We start from the raw sequence: 17,171 nt of genomic DNA, 5'->3' as shown, positions 1-17,171 counted from the left end.
TTTGGTCGTGCAGTGTATGTGGACTCCTGCTCGTCAAACATCTAATTCCAAAATCATGGGCATTAATATGGAGTTGGTCCCCCTTTGCTGCTCTGACAGACAGGCTTTCCACTAGATGTTGGAACATTTCTGCGGGGACTTGCTTCCATTCAGCCACAAGAGCATTAGTGGGGTCGGGCACTGATGTTTGGCGATTAGGCCTGGCTCGCAGTCGGCGTTCCAATTCATCCCAAGGGAGTTCGATGGGGTTGAGGTCAGGGCTCTGTGCAGGCCAGTTGTTCTTCCACACCAATCTTGACAAACCATTTTTGTATGGACCTCGCTTTGTGCACGGGGGAATTGTCATGCTAAAACGGGAAAGCCATCCTTAAACAAAGTTGGAAGCACAGAATCATCTAGAATGTCATTGCATGCTGTAGCGTTAAGATTTCTCTCCACTGGAACTAATGGGCACAGCCCGAAACATGAAAAACGTCCCCAGACCATTTTTCCTCCTCCACCAAACTTTACAGTTGGCACTATGCATTGGGGCAGGTAGCGTTCTCCTGACATCCGCCAAACCCAGATAGTGAAGCGTGACTCCTCACTCCAGAGAACACGTTTCCACTGCTCCAGAGTCCATTGGCTGTGAACAGTTCTTGTGTTGATGTTGCTTCTAGAGGCAGTTTGCAACTCGGTAGTGAGTTTTGCAACCAAGGCCAGGTGATTTTTACGCACTATGTGCTTCAGGGAAGAGAGAAAGAGGAGAGTGGGAGGAGAGAGAACAGGTGTTTCCGGGTATATGTATGTCTCAGGTTTCAGTGTGGGAGAGGAAGATAGATAAAGGGGAGGAGTGAAGGCAGGGTGGAGTATAAAAGTATGAACACTCAACAGGACAGGCTGTAGTGGCGGGCATTGAAACGATGGAAGTCTCCAAAGTGCTCTGTTTGGTGACTCTACTAGTTGCTCTCTTTTCAAAAGGTAAGAGACGAGATTCCTGTTATTCCACTGCTTTCCTTCTATTGACTGGTGAATGGAGTCAATGAGTTGGTCAGGTTTAGAATTTTATTGGTGGTGGGCTATATGGGCCGTATTGACTATTTATAGAATACAGGCATAGCCGATTACACTGTTTTGGGCCTTGAGGGAGGTCCTGTGCCTAATTTAAGGCAGAAGGTTCACATTTGTCAAATATTTGTCTAAGACGTGAATGTATGTTGTGTGAGCGAGGTATAACGTGTGTCCTTAAAGACATTTATCAGTCTAAAGTGGAGCCTCATGGCAACATAACGTAATTACACTGCAAAAGGGTCAGTGTGTTTTAGGGTTTGTGGACCAGTTGAACTTATACATCTAATTTCTAAGCCATAAGGAAGTGAAGGGGGTGTTAGCCCAAGTTGTCACAGCCGGCCGTGACCGGGAGCTCCCAAGGGCGGTGCACAATTGGCCCAGCGTCATCCGGGCTAGGGGAGGGTATAGGCCAGCTGGGGTTTTTCTTTGACCGTGTTTGCCTCCGACACATTGGTTCCCACAATTGTCTATCGGTATTAATTTAAGGTTAATTTAGGCTTTAAGTTAGCAGTGTGATTAAGGTTAGGTTTGAAATTGTAGAAATAGGCAGGGTTTATGACTTTGGCTGTGTAAACTAGTGTTAACCAGACATATTGGAGCGGGTGACTTCTGGGTTAGCGAGCAGTGTGGATATGAAGCATCCTGACGAGAAAATGGGGGACAACATAATACAAACTAGGCAGCCAGACGAATCCCCTTCAGGACTATATTTTGCATGAGAATTTGCATCTGTGAACAGCCTGAGAGAAAAATCTAAAGCACTGTCAAGAAGAGACGTCTCTATTCTAAAGACCTATTTGTAAATTGAAACATGAACCACATCTGCGGCCTGTGTGACTGTGGTTTGTTCTTAGATCTAATACAGCTGTAAATCCAGTATCAACGCGCCTGTAAAATGATTGACACTTGGTGCCCCTGATTGTGCCACTGGACCTGACGTGAAAAAGATGCACCTTAATTAGGCCTATCAGTCTTTCACTGGTGTGTGTGTGTGTGGGCGTGTGCGTGTGTGTGATTGCCTTCTGAAGTGTTTGGAGAGTTGCGCAAGACCATTGAATGGCTTTTTAACACTAGTTCAATTAGCATGTAAAGGAAATGTTGTGCCATCAGCTGATAATGACATATTCCATCTTAATGGAAACTTGAGTCACCAATGCAATGCTCGTCTGTACTTGTCTTAAGGGCAGAGTACAGGGAAGAAATTGATGTTCTAAAGTGTATGAACATTGGTCGTGTTTGTCGTCACAAAAAACAGTTGGATGGAATAGAATATTTTATATGTTCATTATGTAATGCAATGAACTTGTAGAAACAAAAATCAGTTTGTAGATAAGTCTGATTTGTTTGTTTACCTCTATGTTGTATACATTCATTAAAAAACATTACCTGATTTTAAGTTAGTGGGTGGGGACTGAATGTGAAGCCAGCCAGTCAACCTGACAGTCACGCCCATAGAGCACCCAGAGGTAGGGTGCTCCTTTAGCTTCACTGGTCTGAAAAGACAGGAGGTGAAAGTGTTATGACAGACGTTTAGCAGTGGGCTTAATTTCTCCTGTCCAGTTCTTTTAGATTAGCTCAAATAAAGGAACGTAGATGAGGAGAGGAAGCCTCTTTACACCATTGATTTGTCACATACAGAGAAGATTCAAAACAACAGTAGTGGCAAGAGAATGGTGATTGGGTGAACTATCCTGTTTAGACAAGTCTTAGAATGAATTATAAAACATGACCAAGTATTCTTTCATGGGAAATCCCCATACAGTCATACAGCAATGATGACTGTTTGTTGTGACCACATTGCTTTCTTTGAATGATTGTGCATTTTATTTTGTTCTTTGTTTCCTGATGAGCCTGTTTTTCTTTAGCTCTCCTCTAAAGATGCAGTATATATTTCCTCATCCTCTATCTTATTCATAAGGCTTTGGTCCCCAAAATATATTTATCTAGTATTAGTACATTAGTATTAGTATAACAATATCTTAGTAATTCTGAGAGTAATCTATTCTCCTAGGTTGTTTCAATAGGTAATGTGCTAATTAGTGTTAACTACATTCTGGACAATGTTAAGTGGACAGCAGTATTAGGTAACATACACAGTGATGAAAGACATTTTGATTGATGGCGTTTGGTTTAACAATCCAGACTCATAATAAGAAAACAGATGAAATAGTTTGTTCAGAGGAAAAGTCTGTATGGACACCAGAAACAGACAGACAGACAGACAGACAGACAGACAGACAGACAGACAGACAGACAGACAGACAGACAGACAGACAGACAGACAGACAGACAGACAGACAGACAGACAGACAGACAGACAGACAGACAGACAGACAGACAGACAGACAGACAGACAGTATGTTTCTACTATAAAACCAATGGGGTGAAAAGAGTTATGAATTACATGTTTGCCCACAGTGTGCCAAAACCAAACTGTTCAACTGTTTTCTGCTTCTCCTGTTTTTCAGTGTCTCACTCTCAGTTGGATGGTAAGTCCCCTCCTTTTTCAATCAAATGTCTGTTATTTTCCTAATTGAATGACTTAACCATGCTCCTATTCACTGACTAACTAGTGAGCTTTAATCTATTCACTTCCTGTGTGTTATATTTTGTAATCCCTCGCCCATCTGTGTCTTTGTTAGTGTGTGGAATCTCTCCTCTCAACACTAGGATCGTGGGGGGTCAGGATGCTCGTCCAGGGAGTTGGCCATGGCAGGCCAGTCTGCAGAAATCTGGCAGACATTTTTGTGGGGGATCCCTTATTAACAAAGAGTGGGTGCTGACTGCTGCTCACTGCTTTCCCAGGTGAGGACCCATAAATTAAACGACTTAATTCAATCAAATCTGTATTGTAGTATTTCTACAAACTGTCATAATAATAATAGATTTAGATTTTCATGTGATCACATAAAACCACAATGTTTTTTTGGGACAGTAAACAGACTTTCCTCCCCATCATGTTTTCAAAATGAGATGTGGGAAGTTAAGGGAAGCAGTTTGTAAATAATGATAATATTCAAATATTGCTGAAGTGGGTGCTACAGGCCCTTCAAACATTTAATACAATTCTAACTTGAAACTCTCATTTTCTCAGCACCAGTACATCAAATTTGCTGGTCTACCTGGGTCGTCAGAACCAGCAGGGCTCCAACCCTAATGAAGTGAGCCTTACGGTCACTCAGATCATCTGCCACCCCAACTACATCCGTAGTACCAGTGACAACGACATGTGTCTGTTGAAGCTCTCCTCCTCCGTGACTTTTACCAACTACATCCGGCCAGTCTGCCTAGCTGCACAAGGCAGCTCCTTCTATGCTGGCACTACTAGCTGGGTCACAGGCTGGGGCACCCTCAGCAGTGAAGGATGTGAGTCCACAGATATAGCTTGTTTTAACTACTACTGATAATGGATCAGAATTATGAGAGGTCTTGTGTATGTTGAGGAAGCCCTTTTTCTTATGGGGTTGAAAGTCTCCTCAGTGTCCCTGCCCTCACCACAGACTAGAGCTGGGCGATATGGACAAAAATGTATACCGCAATAAATTACCTGAATTGATGCGATAACGATAAATGGAACGATAAGTTTAACATTCATGTGCCCCAGTTTTTTTGATTAGCCTTTAAACTAATACTAGTTTTATTGTTGTAGCTATCAATTGTCCCATTAACAATCACCCATATTAGCAAACTGATTTCATTTCAAACTTCACATTGTCTAGTATGAGCTACTTATCGTAGTGAAGAATATCAGCAATGCCTGTGATAAGTGGATGGTGACTACATTTTCGGTTTATCATCCCAGCTGTACCACAGATCCTACAGGAGGTGGATGTGCCTGTAGTGGGAAACAGGCAGTGTAACTGTAATTATGGAGTTGGCACCATCACTGACAACATGATCTGTGCTGGTCTATCAGCAGGAGGAAAGGATTCCTGTCAGGTAAAATCTCTTGGGTGTCCTTTTTGTTTATTACAGTGTCAGTCAATTACACATTGAGCCAATTCTCCGAAAACAGGTTATACCTAATCCTAGACTAAAAATAATTTTCAATAGAGATTCCCCATTTGAAAATAATTATTTGTCTGAGACTAGGCTTCATCTGGGAAACCAACCCATTATATTTCATAATCCTGTGACAATTCAATCCCAGTGACACTGTAAATCTGTCTATGCATAGGGGGACTCAGGAGGTCCGCTTGTGAGCAAACAGGGTACTCGCTGGATCCAGTCTGGCGTTGTAAGTTTTGGCAACAGCTGTGCTCTGGCAAATTTCCCTGGTGTGTACGGCAGAGTTTCCCAGTACCAGACCTGGATCAACAGCCAGATTACCAGTGCCCAACCAGGCTTCATCACCTTCTCATCCAATGGGACTGACTCTGACCTCAGTGTCACCTGCACTGCTCTGCCATTAGTCAGAATCACCACCCCCCCCCCTACAACCACACCCGCACGTACGTACCTATAGTCTATCTTGTGCATATGACTAAACATTGATGTGAATCTCTACCTCTGTGATAAATCTGACTACTGGATTACTCCCTTTTATTTGTCTCTCAAACTTGTATCTGTCTCTCCCTCTGCAGCTGTGGTGTGTGGCAGCGCTAGCCCCTCTTTGAACTCCCGTATTGGTGGGGGAAGCTCGTTGGCGACAGCAGGCTTGTGGCCCTGGATAGCCAGCCTACAGAAAAACGGAGCACACGTCTGCGGGGGCACGTTAGTGGCGGTGGACTCTGTCATGAGCGACGCTAGCTGCTTCTCCAGGTAAGTTAACTCTACCTGTATTTCAAAGGGGAGAGCAAGTAGTTAAGTGCCGGATTAAAATGTCAGTCATGACATATTCTAAGGAAATCTAGTCATATAACCTACATTTAGATTTTTGAAGGTGCCATTACATTAACATTTAGTGACACTTTCCTTTTCAACCCTCATGCAAAAGGTTAACCAAGGTTAATTAGTCCGATGTAGGAAATCCATACAGTCCTTGTGCTAGTGAAAATCATTTTAGGGACATGGGAACAACACTTTACATGTTGGGTTTATATTTTTGTTCAGTATACATAACCCATACATGTCACATTCATAAGCAGTACATATGAATTTAATTCATACTTATGTTAAGTAAGAAAATGTCAACTTGCTACAATCATAATTGCATTCAAAATGATGACAACATTCATACTAAAGAGTTAGATGCACTATGCCGAAATCGCACCACCATTTGTCTAACTTCAGTTTATGTGATAAAACAAGCAGTCATTGTGTAGAGAATCATTGTACATTCTAAACCACTGTGAAATATATTTTCCATAACCAAAAATATTGTATATTCAGCTGTTTGAAGCTGGTGTAAAAAACTGAAAGTAAAAGATGCAAAACTTCAGAACAGGAACCATAGAAATAGCATACATACAACGTATCTACCACTTCTTAGACTTGCTTTCGACGGGAATGAAATTTCTATGCGAATTTGGTCGGTCGCCCAAAAAGTAGTATATTGTATGACAGGTGTCTACCTAGGGAATAACACATTCTTCATAACACATACATAACCCCTACATATCACATTTATAGGCAGTACATAAGCATTTCTAAACACTAAACACAACTCATTCCATCTCTCCAGCCAGCCCAATGCCTCTCAATGGACCGTGATCCTGGGTCGTCTGAAGCAAAACGGCTCCAACCCTAACGAGGTAACCCTGAATGTCATCAACATCACCATGAGCAACTTGACGGGCAACAACGTGGCCATCCTCCGACTGGCCAGCAAACCCAAGTTGTCAAACTACATCCAGCCTATCTGTTTGGACCAGGGAACCAGCACCTTCAGCACAGGGACTAAGTGCTGGGTGGCTGGCTGGGGCACTGGCCAGGGTGGGGGTGAGTGGATGGACAACTGTCTTTGTGTGTTTCTTAGAAATGTGCCTGTTCAGTAACAAGCTCTATAGATCTGAAAGAATTGGAAAAGCAATGGAAGTACTGTTGGTCCACCTTTCCTTTGATAGGATAGGTGGGAATTTCAACATATTGCTTACACCCTATCCAGGCCTCTCAGATGTACACACATGCCTAGGGTAGGGGCTGGCTAGGGATTGTTTCCGGAAAGATACGACCTTAGGAGTGTGGGTGGGTGTGTGTGTATTGGTATGATAAGTAATAAACTCTCTCTTTGTCCTCAGCTGAGCAAGTCCTGCAGGAGTTCCAGACCTCTGTGGTGGAATGCGTGAATGTTTCGTCTACGGAAAACATTTGCACCGAACCTGTGACACTACTGCAGGTACGGCACAGTTGATCTATAAATCTGTCTTACTATTTTGCACATAACAGTATGACCATATTAACCCATGTTTTTCTCTGCTTCTCTCCCCATAGGGTGATGTGGGTGGTCCTCTGATGTGTAAGCAGGGCAACTCATGGTTTCAGACTGCTGTGTTGACTGTCGATAGCAGCAACACCACAAGCAGCAACACCACCAGCACTAACAGCACTAGCAAAGCACGATTGAGCCGGAGTCCTCGCGCCTCCCCCAACCAAGTCTTCACCAAAACCTCCCACTTTAAGGACTTCCTGACTTCCACATTGGGAACCTTACTATTCCCCGCCACAACCATTACTCCCACGACCCCCTCAGCTTCCCTGGCCCACTCCTCCTTCTCTCTCTTCCTTGTCCTCCTCTTCTCACTCTCCTCTGTCCTCCTGTTGGGCTGGGATTGACGCTAAGCAACTCCATGGCAACCATTGACAAGCCCTTTCTGTAACTTCCAACCAATCAAAAGTCTATTTTTCTAGCAATTAATCAATTTCTGGCAGTGACTGGCAGTGTCAAAGCCAGGATTGCAACGTTGAATTCAGGGAGCCTTCATCTCCAGTCACTTGAATTATGAATGTTTACAATTTCCCCTTTGTTTTTCTTTACTATGTCAAATCCAATCAGTAATATATATTTTTGCTTTTTTTGTATCAGTAACATTTTCTGGACAATATTTGTTGACTCAAGCACAGCACTGTTTAAGTTGCAATATGCAAAATGTTCTGTTCAAAGCTGTCTGGGCATGTGTAACAGTGTTACATATTAATATCCAGATGAATATGACTGTAGTAGCACACTTGACTTTCTCCAAAGATTATAGTAGTCTATTCTACAGTATCTGTGAGCCAAAATGGCAAGTAGCCAACATGCACTGAACTATAAGATAGTCATACTGCACTTTACTGGACATGTGTCATGGATTATTATATACTTAACAAATCACAATGTTATGATCGTTTTAACAAAACTTGTTCTAAATGAATTGAAGAATGGAATCCAAAATGCTGCCTGTCGGAAGGTATATTTTGTGTTTCATCATGTTTCTAACTAAGCTTTGAATATAATTGTGTGTTTTAACAATTATCTCTACCCTATGTAAGCAGGGTAATACTTTATTTTGTGTACAGAAATGTAAATGATAAATTACAATTTTTTTATGTTCATGTTCTGAAAGCATTTAGCTAAGATATTTTGCTTTACTTCAAGAACCTGCTCTATGCAGGAAGTAGTCCTAAATGTCAGTGGTGAATTAACACAATTCCATAAAAAAAAAAGTTTCTGTAAAACAGTCAAATGAGTAAATAAATGTATATTTGCTTTGTGTGCCTTTGTCTAGTCAACTGTTTATATTTTTTTCTACAATCAAAATTGATAATGTATCATATTTTCCTATAATACTATTCTCATATCATTTCTTGTAGGGTTGCAAAATTCCACAAACTTTCCCAAAATTCCTACCCTGGCTGATGTAATTCAGACAGACTACAAAATGGTTTTCCAGAAATCCTGGTTGTAATTCCAGGAATATTTTTGTGTGGGGGATCACAAAATTGGGAGTCCTCCAACCAGAGTCCTATAAATCTACCATAATTATCCACACTAATCATGGAATTGTAATGACAACTGTCCAATTGTCATGAACTGTGCACCAAGTTTAAACTGCGACGTACAGTATGGTCTGCATTCCATAATGATTCAAATAGGCTACATGTCCCAAAGTATTACCCAACCTGTAATACGTCGGCTTAATATGATCCACTATTTCTAGTGATCCTCAGGAATAAACACACGGATGTGACAGATGAAAGGTGAACTAACAATGGAATGATGCAAAATATAAGGAAACAAACTAAAGTGACAGTTATAAATGTGGGTATAATTGACGGTGGCTACCAATTAGTGGGTAATAGTTAACACAATACAAATTGTAAAACATACAGTAAAAAGTTGAGGCATATAAATAAAACATTCTAGAAATCATATGAATTCGGTAGGTTTGGCGCAATACTGTCATTTGTGCATGGCTACAGAAGATTGGGATCTACAAATGTAATTCTTGCAAGTTAGTATAATGCCAGCATTTCATAAACGTCACTGTGGAAAAGGTGATATGTTTAGTTGAGTTTATCCCCCTTAGCTACAACACATGCAGCAGCTACTATTCCTGGGGTCTACATAAAACATACAAACACATGACAAAGTATAGAACAGTAATAGACAAGAACAACAAGATATTGCATTACATTCTAATAAAAAAAGAACAGTTATATATAGGAAAGACACCAAGAGACAACAATACCCCTTGACTTTTTACACATTTTGTTGTGTTACAGCCTGAATTTAAAATGTATTACATTTAGATGTGTCACTGGCCTACACACAATACCCCAAAGTGAAATTGTTTTTCGAAATGTTTACAAATTAATAAAAAGTGATGACCTGGCCTCCGCAATCACCTCAACCCAATTGAGATGGTTTGGGATGAGTTGGACCCCAGAGTAAAGGAAAAGCAGCTAACAAGTGGGAACTCCTTCAATACTGTTGGAAAGGCATTCCAGCTGACTACCTCATGAAGCTGGTTGAGAGAATGCAAAGCTGTCATCAAGGCAAAGGGTTGCTACTTTTAAGTATCTAAAATATATTTTGATTTGTTTAACACTTTTTTGGTTACTACATGATTCCATATGCGTTATTTCATAGTTTTGATGTCTTCACTATTATTCTACAATGTAGAAAATAGTAAAAATAAAGAAAAACCCTGGAATGAGTAGGTGTGTCCAAACTTTTGACTGGTACTGTAGGTATTCCTCTTGTCCAGATGGGATAGGGCAGTGCACTGGCGATGGCATCGTCTGTGGATCTATTGGGGCGGTAAGCAAATTGAAGTGGGTCTAGGGTGTCATGTATGGTGGAAATTACAAGATTATGTTATAATACTTGTATTGCATCAAATGGTTGTTTTATGCAACACAATGGAGGGCTCTTATAACTCTATTGTGTCTGTGTGAACTGAAAGTGGGCCTCTGGGAGATTTAACACTGACAGAAGATTTACGATGTCTTTGTGGTGATAATACCCCAAAAGATTTAGTTTAAAAATAACTTGTCTCCCCTCATTTGATAGTAAATAAATTAACCACCACACATGTAAGGTAGAGTGGTATGATCCTTAACTAGCCTCTCAAAGCACTTCATGATGACAGAAGTGAGTGCTACGGGGCGATAGTAATTTAGTTAAGTTTGCTTTCTTGAGTGGAGAAACAATGGTGTACTTCTTGAAGCAATTGGGGACAGCAGACTGGGATAGGGAGAGATTGAATATGTCCGTAAACACTCCAGCCAGCTGGTCTGCGCATGCTCTGAGGGCACGGCTAGGGATGCCGTCTGGGCCGGCAGCCTTGCGATGGTTAACACGTCTTACTCACATCAGCAACGGAGAACGACAGCCCACAGTCCTTGGGAGCGGGCAGCGTCGGTGGCACATATGGGGGATGATAAAGGTCATAATTAATACTCGTGAAGCTACTGATACCAATCACAAAGTCACTTAAGGTCTTCGTATGGCGTTATAAATCACCGCAGAGAATTATAATTCACATATTTTTTTATAAGGCGTCAAACTGCTGATGCGTACACATCACGTGACACGTACACGCCATGTAGACGTAGTGTTCACGTCGCGTCACCTGTCAGTTTGCTTGTAAGTTTATTATAAATGATCTTACCATGAACGCCTTAAAAACATCTACATGTGATACGCGTCACGTGTTAGTTTAAGTGTCTGTTTAGTTTATTATTAAAGATCTCACCATGATCTTACCTTACAAATGTCAACATGTACATGATTTAAAAATATATTTTTCATTGCAGAGTAATCTAATCAATTTAATTTGTCGATTTAGCTAAAATAGGCCTATCACCTCAATACAAAAATGAGTAGGCTAGTTGATATCGCAGCCAGCCACCATTACCGTGTAGATATACCTATTTCTCAATTTTTTTCTTTATTTCACCTTTAACCAGGTAGGCAAGTTGAGAACAAGTTCTCATTTACAATTGCGACCTGGCCAAGATATAGCAAAGCAGTTTGACACATACAACAACACAGAGTTACACATGGAGTAAAACAAACCTACAGTCAATAATATAGTAGAAAAATAAGTCTATATACAAAGTGAGCAAATGAGGTGACATAAGGGAGGTAAAGGCAAAAAAGGCCATGGTGGCGAAGTAAATACAATATAGCAAGTAAAACACTGGAATGGTAGATTTGCAGTGGAAGAAAGTGCAAAGTAGAAATAGAAATAATGGGGTGCAAAGGAGCTAAATAAATAAATAAATACAGTAGGGGAAGAGGTAGTTGTTTGGGCTAAATTATAGATGGGCTATGTACAGGTGCAGTAATCTGTGAGCTGCTCTGACAGCTGGTGCTTAAAGCTAGTGAGGTAGATAAGTGTTTCCAGTTTTAGAGATTTTTGTAGTTCGTTCCAGTCATTGGCAGCACATCAATACAGACACAAGGACTTCTTTGTTGCAGGTAGCCTAGGTCTCTAGTGGCGCATTCAAAACAACTCGGATGTCGTCAATCTCTGACTTCCGATTTAGTGCGTTCAAGCCAACTGGGAACCTCTGAAAAAAACGAGCTCAGACTGGGATTTTTTGTTGTTGTTTTGAGCGGTCATCCAACTCGGAATTCTAATTCAGAAACTCTGGCATCTTTCTCTGACCTGAAAATCACCGATGTCATGATTTGACCTCATTTTTTCCCCACTTCCCAGTTTAACGGACACAATCACTGTCACTATGCAATCCTTAGGCTATACATTTCTGTGGAGATGTCTTTTGGTTAAAAGCAGGGTTTGAATTGAGGGGGTATGTGAGGATATAGGTCTAAGCATTGTTATAGAGACAGGCAAAAAGCATATGCTACCACTTGTTTGCTTAGCCATAGGAAAATCAATGGTCCAGATTATATAAAGCGATCTAGGCTATAACAATAATTAACTCCACGATTATTTCCGCATATTCTACTAGCCTACCGAAAGTCTTGCTCAGCCTCAACATCACAGGAAAAAGCTCTGGAATTAAATGCTTTGCAATCTAGAGCTATGCCTACTGGAAAATATCAAAACGTTAGAATCGGTATGGGTCTATGCATAGACCAAACATTTATTATTCAGGAGAATCCCATTGAATCAGGCTGTTCATTTCAGTGCAGTTGCGTTCTTACGCATATCCTTAGACTAATCGGTACCGAAAACACCCCAGCCTGTTTTGATCACAGATCATGATGAAGCCTGAACATTTCAGCTGTTTGTCATTGATTTAGCCCACAATTGCCTTCAGATTTAATACACATGAAGACCTATAATTAATCTGGATTTGACAAACAAAAGCCTGACTAGGATCCTGACTTTCCCCGAGGTCATATTTGTTACCAATTAGGCTAAATGTATTCCTATCAATTTGCATAGGCTAACCATTGCGATTAATGTTTTTTACCATCTTCTGCTTTTTATGAATAAACAGGCATCAGGGTAAAACACAGCTTAATTAATTTGATTAATATTATGGTGTTTATATTCCAAGAAAAACGAAACCCTCATGGTGCTGTACAACATGACGGTCTGGAGTAGGCTACAGTACTAAGAGCATAACATTTCCACACCCTAATTGTAGTCTAACCCAGGGATTCTCAACTGGGGGGTTGATCGTGGGAGGACTTTAAGGAGTCGTGGGACTTGTGCAAGAATATAAAAAATGAAATAAAAAAATATTTTGAAAGGTAATCGCCACACCAAAACTTTTATTTCCTCACCGCATATTGTTGCTGATTTTCACAACGTTACTGCTACACATAGGCGTGTGTGCACTGCACCGCTTATTGTTGCTGACCACTTATAGTTGCTGACTTTACACGTGCAGCCTGAGCTCCACGCCACTCTCCAGAATGTGATCAAGTGTGTCAACTATATCAAAAAGAGTTTCACGAAAAGCAGGAGTTTCACGAAAAGCAGGAGTTTCCAGGCCTTCTGCAGGGAAATGGGAAGCGAGCACCAGCAGGTGCTTTATCATGATCCGCTGGCTTTCCAGGGGTAAAGTGTTGGGTCGCTTTTATGAGCTTCGAGCGTGGAGATTGCTGCGTTTCTTTCGGAAAACAAGTCAGCTCTGGCCGAACATTTTGATTGTGAGGAATGGCTCGCATAGGTTGCCTACCTGGCAGATATTTTTGATAATCTGAATTCGCTCAATGTGTCAATGCAAGAGAGGGGGGCACAATCGATTTGAACAGAGGGACAAAGTGGATGCCTTCAAGATGAAGCTTACCGTTTGGGCAAATCATGTTTCTAACGGGAGTATTGACATGTTTCCCAATGCTGATTTTGAGATTCAGAATCTGATCAACAAAGCGCAAGGCCACACACTGAAATAAAAACGTTAAACAGCATCTTGTCAAGCTGCAGGGAAAGTTTTGCGACTACTTCCTGAAGGAGAACAGGAGACAAGACGACTGGATATGAGATGTTCATTAATATTATTGGACTGGTTTTGATGTCATGCTCTGAGATAATGTATTACACCCCACTCCTGAACTGGTCTCCTAATGAAAATGTCTTATTCTCTGGAATTTATAATAAATGTTTTCTCAGTTAATATGGCTGTGTAATGACTTTCTTTAATACCATTGGACTAGACCGTGAGATAGAGTCATGGGCCTCCCGGTCGTATCTAGCCAGCATCTGTAGCAATGCAGTTTGCACTGCGATGCAGTGTCTTAGACCACTGCGCCACTCGGGAGGTCCCATCCACAAAGTTTTTAATGCTGATCAATTGCCTTGTGTCATGTGTGCTCCCTCTCCAGCCTCTAGGTCTCCAGGCTGCTCATTATGGCGCACACCTGTCACCATCGTTACGCGCACCTGCGTGTCGTCAGACTCACCTGGACTCCATCACTTCCCTAAATACCTCCCTACATATGTCACTCCCTTTGGTTCCTTCCCTAGGCGTCATTGTTTCTGTTTCATGTCTGTGTGAGGTTAGTGTTCCTTGTTTTGTATTATGTTCCGTATATTTTATTAACACTCACTCCCTGAACTTTCTTCCCGACTCCCAGCGCACATTGTTACGCCTTGCACAAAGTATCAGGGTTAATAATACTTTTCCCCCCTTCCACATGTCAAAGGTTCCAATTGATTTTTATGTATTTATTCATTAGTATATTTGAGTTTAACCACAATATTTGTTGAATTATAACATTTCCACAACCCCTAATTGTAGTCTAACCAATACCCAAACGAAGATTCAGTGAAAATACATTTTTTGTTGATTTATCAAGACCAGTCCCCATGCTTGTCTCAGAGCAGCGCGAAACGGTGTTAAAATAGTTGACCATACGCATGTAGGCTATTGCTTCAAATCCTATTGCTTCTAACTTCAATATGCTTTTTAAATAAGACCTACACCAATTTTAACAGCACATTACACAACACTAGTGAGACTCATGTCGCCTATGGTAGGCCTACAGCATATCTAAAAATATGTTTTCAATGATGTGACTCTCCGCCAATAACTAGATTTAGAGGATTGGAGGATTCTAAATGAATATCTAAGGCACATTTTTTGGTAGGGCAAATCTGATCTGTGAGAATATCTAAGTGGCTTTTATATAATTCTAAATTAATTAATAATAATAGTGCGCCGACTTATGGGACTCCGAATCACAGTCAGATGTGATACAGCCTGGATTCGAACCAGGGACTGTAGTGATGCCTCTTGCACTGAGATGCAGTGCCTTAGACCACTGTGCCACTCGGGAGCTGTGATCAATATATATTGTCCTGCTAATAGCCCATCCTAGAAACCTTGTTTACACAGTTCAGTAGAATTCACAGGCTGCTACACTTGTGAAAAACAGGGTTAATAATAATACTTTTCCCCCTTTCCACATGTTAAAGATTCCAAATGATAATGTTTTTTTTATTAATTTAGTATATTTGAGTTTAACCACAATTTGTTATTTGTTCTGTCTTTTCTGGTGGATTAAACTGAAATTGCAACCAATCACAGCCGGTTGTGATACAGCCAACCTAACTAAGAAATACATTTGACGATACAATTCTCCCCCTACCCTCCTTCTTGGCAAGAGTCTATTGTCCTGATAATAGCCCATAATGGCGCTGTACAACGTGACCGGTCGGGAGTAGGCTACAGTACTACAGTAAGAGCAAAATAATCCTAACATTTCCACACCCTAATTGTAGTCCAACCAATACCCAAACGGAGATTCGGTGAAAATAAAATCTTGTTGATTTATCAAGACAAGCCCCCATGCTTGTCTCAGAGCAGCACTGTCTTGACCTCTGAATGCTGTCTCTTCCATTAATTTTGAAAGAGTATTTTTCATTAAGCAATAATTTGTTTACCTTCATTAGCCTACATTATTCCAATATTTCTGTCCTTCAGTTATATTTATTCCCATAGTAATTCATTATGGATCCATAACCAATTAAACATCCGCATTTTGAAAGAGTATTTTTTTCATTCTTTTATTAATGAAAGCATAAAGATGCTGATTAAGAAATACAGTACTGTACAGTATATGCTTTATCCTCCATTTGGTGGTTGCATGAGGTCGCACACGCACACTTTAAACATTTGGATAATAAAGCATTTAAAGAATTTTGAAGATAGAAGCCGTCTGCATTTGTTTATTAGGCTACTGTGCAGTCTGACAAGTAAACATAGCCTACAGTACATACTGTAGTAAACATGGTAAAGTGCCTAATTCCTTACAGAAGGGAGAGCAGGCCATGTCCAGACTTTTTCTGTGACCTCAAGTATTCCTTAACTCTGTCTTTAATGCTTTTTCGGGTTGCATCAGTCATTGACAGAAACTTCTGAGACAGTTTTAATGATGAACACCCGGAGGTTCACTGGTAAGCCACATTTGCCCCAGGATCCATCCCAGTTGGTATTCTGTGTCCACTCGTGGTATCTCTCTTCGGTTACACATCCTTGGAATAGCAGAACAGCATAACGGTCTGGACGGCCTTTGCTGTGCCTTGTGAGCAGTTGGTCAAGTTATGTTGTCAGAAGAGGAATGGAAATGTAGGTTGACTCTGCCTGTCGGAGGTGGAGTTCCAGAGCTCACCGGTGTGCCTGTGATGGGTTGTGACTCCATCCTGTTCCTCGCCCTCGTCAACGCGTCATTCACCGCCTGACTCTCTGCCAATGCCGCCTGACTCTCTGCCAATGCCGCCTGACTCTCTGCCAATGACGAGTGACTCTCTGCCAATGACGAGTGACTCTGGACCAATGCATCAGCTGTCGCCCGTATCTCTGCCCTCAGATAATGTTTCTCTTTCTGCTGGTCTGCCTTCAATGACTCGATCTCGGTCTTCAAAGTTTGAATCTGATCCATGTGCACCTTCATCAGATGAGCAGAATGGTAACGCCCTGAGCCCCCATCGATTACAGTGGCCTATGATCAGTGGCGGATTTTAGTATAGGCGACATGGGCAGCCGCCCAGGGTGGCATCTTGCCGGGGGTGGCACGGGGCTCCCGCACAAAATAATTTGGAATGGTGACATTTGCGCGATCGGTTTTCTATCGCTCATTTGCACATCACGTCAATGATATCATGTCACCGTGTGGGACTGTGGGTCAATTAACCTTGTCGGAATGGGCGCCCTGATTCTAGTTTGTGAGCTAGGCAGGCTACTGCCTGGGAAGGTCTCCCACTCAGAAGTACGAGACAGGGAGGGGGACGGGGGTAGGTTGACCTCAGGTCTCCCCACTGGAAGCCCGAGGT

The 17,171-nt window shown here is 41.5% G+C and overlaps 1 protein-coding gene across 1 annotated transcript; it reads left to right on the top strand.

The window, feature by feature from the left end:
- The first annotated feature begins 845 nt into the window (after positions 1-845).
- Positions 846-8,683, top strand: LOC106600702 (transmembrane protease serine 9). Its single transcript, XM_014192267.3, has 10 exons — positions 846-960; positions 3,519-3,539; positions 3,693-3,855; positions 4,145-4,416; positions 4,853-4,989; positions 5,228-5,501; positions 5,634-5,811; positions 6,674-6,930; positions 7,230-7,327; positions 7,423-8,683. The coding sequence occupies exons 1-10, from the start codon at positions 903-905 to the stop codon at positions 7,762-7,764; spliced, it is 1,800 nt and encodes a 599-aa protein (XP_014047742.2). The 5' UTR covers positions 846-902; the 3' UTR covers positions 7,765-8,683.
- The last annotated feature ends 8,488 nt before the right edge of the window (positions 8,684-17,171 follow it).

Source organism: Salmo salar, chromosome 03 (assembly GCF_965601325.2).
Source record: "Salmo salar chromosome 03, fSalSal1, whole genome shotgun sequence".
Taxonomy (NCBI): Eukaryota; Metazoa; Chordata; class Actinopteri; order Salmoniformes; family Salmonidae; genus Salmo; species Salmo salar.
The sequence above is the reverse complement of the archived record's forward strand: the minus strand, read 5'-3'. Positions and strand labels throughout refer to the sequence as shown.

Excerpts from the sequence above, each read along its gene's own strand:
- LOC106600702 (XM_014192267.3), top strand. The coding sequence starts at position 903 with ATGGAAGTCTCCAAAGTGCTCTGTTTGGTGACTCTACTAGTTGCTCTC. Across the intron at positions 3,540-3,692 it reads GTCTCACTCTCAGTTGGATG|TGTGTGGAATCTCTCCTCTC; the intron begins GTAAGTCCCCTC and ends TGTCTTTGTTAG. Across the intron at positions 5,812-6,673 it reads GACGCTAGCTGCTTCTCCAG|CCAGCCCAATGCCTCTCAAT; the intron begins GTAAGTTAACTC and ends CCATCTCTCCAG.